The sequence below is a fragment of the Seriola lalandi genome, unplaced genomic scaffold, assembly GCF_002814215.2.
Source record: "Seriola lalandi dorsalis isolate HSWRI2012SDOR001 ecotype SW California unplaced genomic scaffold, Sedor1 jcf7180002054686, whole genome shotgun sequence".
Lineage (NCBI taxonomy): Eukaryota > Metazoa > Chordata > Actinopteri > Carangiformes > Carangidae > Seriola > Seriola lalandi.
This window is the reverse complement of record NW_019525239.1, coordinates 1,119,443-1,120,137: the sequence shown is the minus strand read 5'-3', so window position 1 is coordinate 1,120,137 and position 695 is coordinate 1,119,443. Positions and strand designations below refer to the sequence as shown.

The 695-nt window shown below is 51.8% G+C and overlaps 1 protein-coding gene across 1 annotated transcript in view; it reads left to right on the top strand.

Moving 5' to 3' along the window:
* LOC111667230 (fructose-bisphosphate aldolase A-like) overlaps window positions 1–695 on the top strand; it is a gene marked incomplete at its 3' end in the record, with an annotated part of 14,193 nt that overhangs the window by 7,292 nt on the left and 6,206 nt on the right. Inside the window, exons 4-5 of the mRNA XM_087178396.1 lie at window positions 209–369; window positions 635–693. Of these exons, the coding sequence (XP_087034522.1) occupies window positions 209–369; window positions 635–693 (220 nt within the window). The remainder of the gene's footprint in view (window positions 1–208; window positions 370–634; window positions 694–695) is intronic.

Sequence of the window (695 nt, the reverse complement as noted above, 5' to 3'; positions counted from 1 at the left end):
TAACATCATGTCGTTTTCTCTATAGTGAGACTGTAGGTGTCTGTTTGTGTTTAAGTAGGAAACATCTCTGTGACAGTGCTCCCCCAGCAGAGACCCCTCAGCCTCCTCTTCCTGCTTCCTGTCTCATAAATGTCCACAGCTTATCTCATGACTTACATCTGCTGTCTGTCTCTGTCTCTGTCTCTGTCTCTGTCTCTGTCTCTGTCAGGTCTGGACGGGCTCTATGAGCGCTGTGCTCAGTACAAGAAGGATGGTGCTGATTTTGCCAAGTGGCGCTGTGTGTTGAAGATCACCCCCACCACTCCCTCCCAGCTGGCCATCATTGAGAACGCCAACGTGTTGGCCCGCTACGCCAGCATCTGCCAGATGGTTAGACACACACACGCGCACACGCACGCACACACACACACACACACTCATATACAACTCGCATTCAGTCTGCTTCCTCAGTGCAGTGATGTAACACAAACAGCTGTTACAACACTGTTGGCCCATCTTCTTCTCTTCTAACTAACTGTCGGTACACAAGTCACAACCTCAGGAGAGGAAGTGCTCCTGTCTGTTGTCATGACGTTGGTCGCTGTGTTCTCTCCCACCCATCACTTAACGTTCTCCCTCACTGCCCTCCCCCCAGCATGGCATCGTGCCTATTGTGGAGCCTGAGATTCTCCCAGACGGTGACCATGACCTGCAGC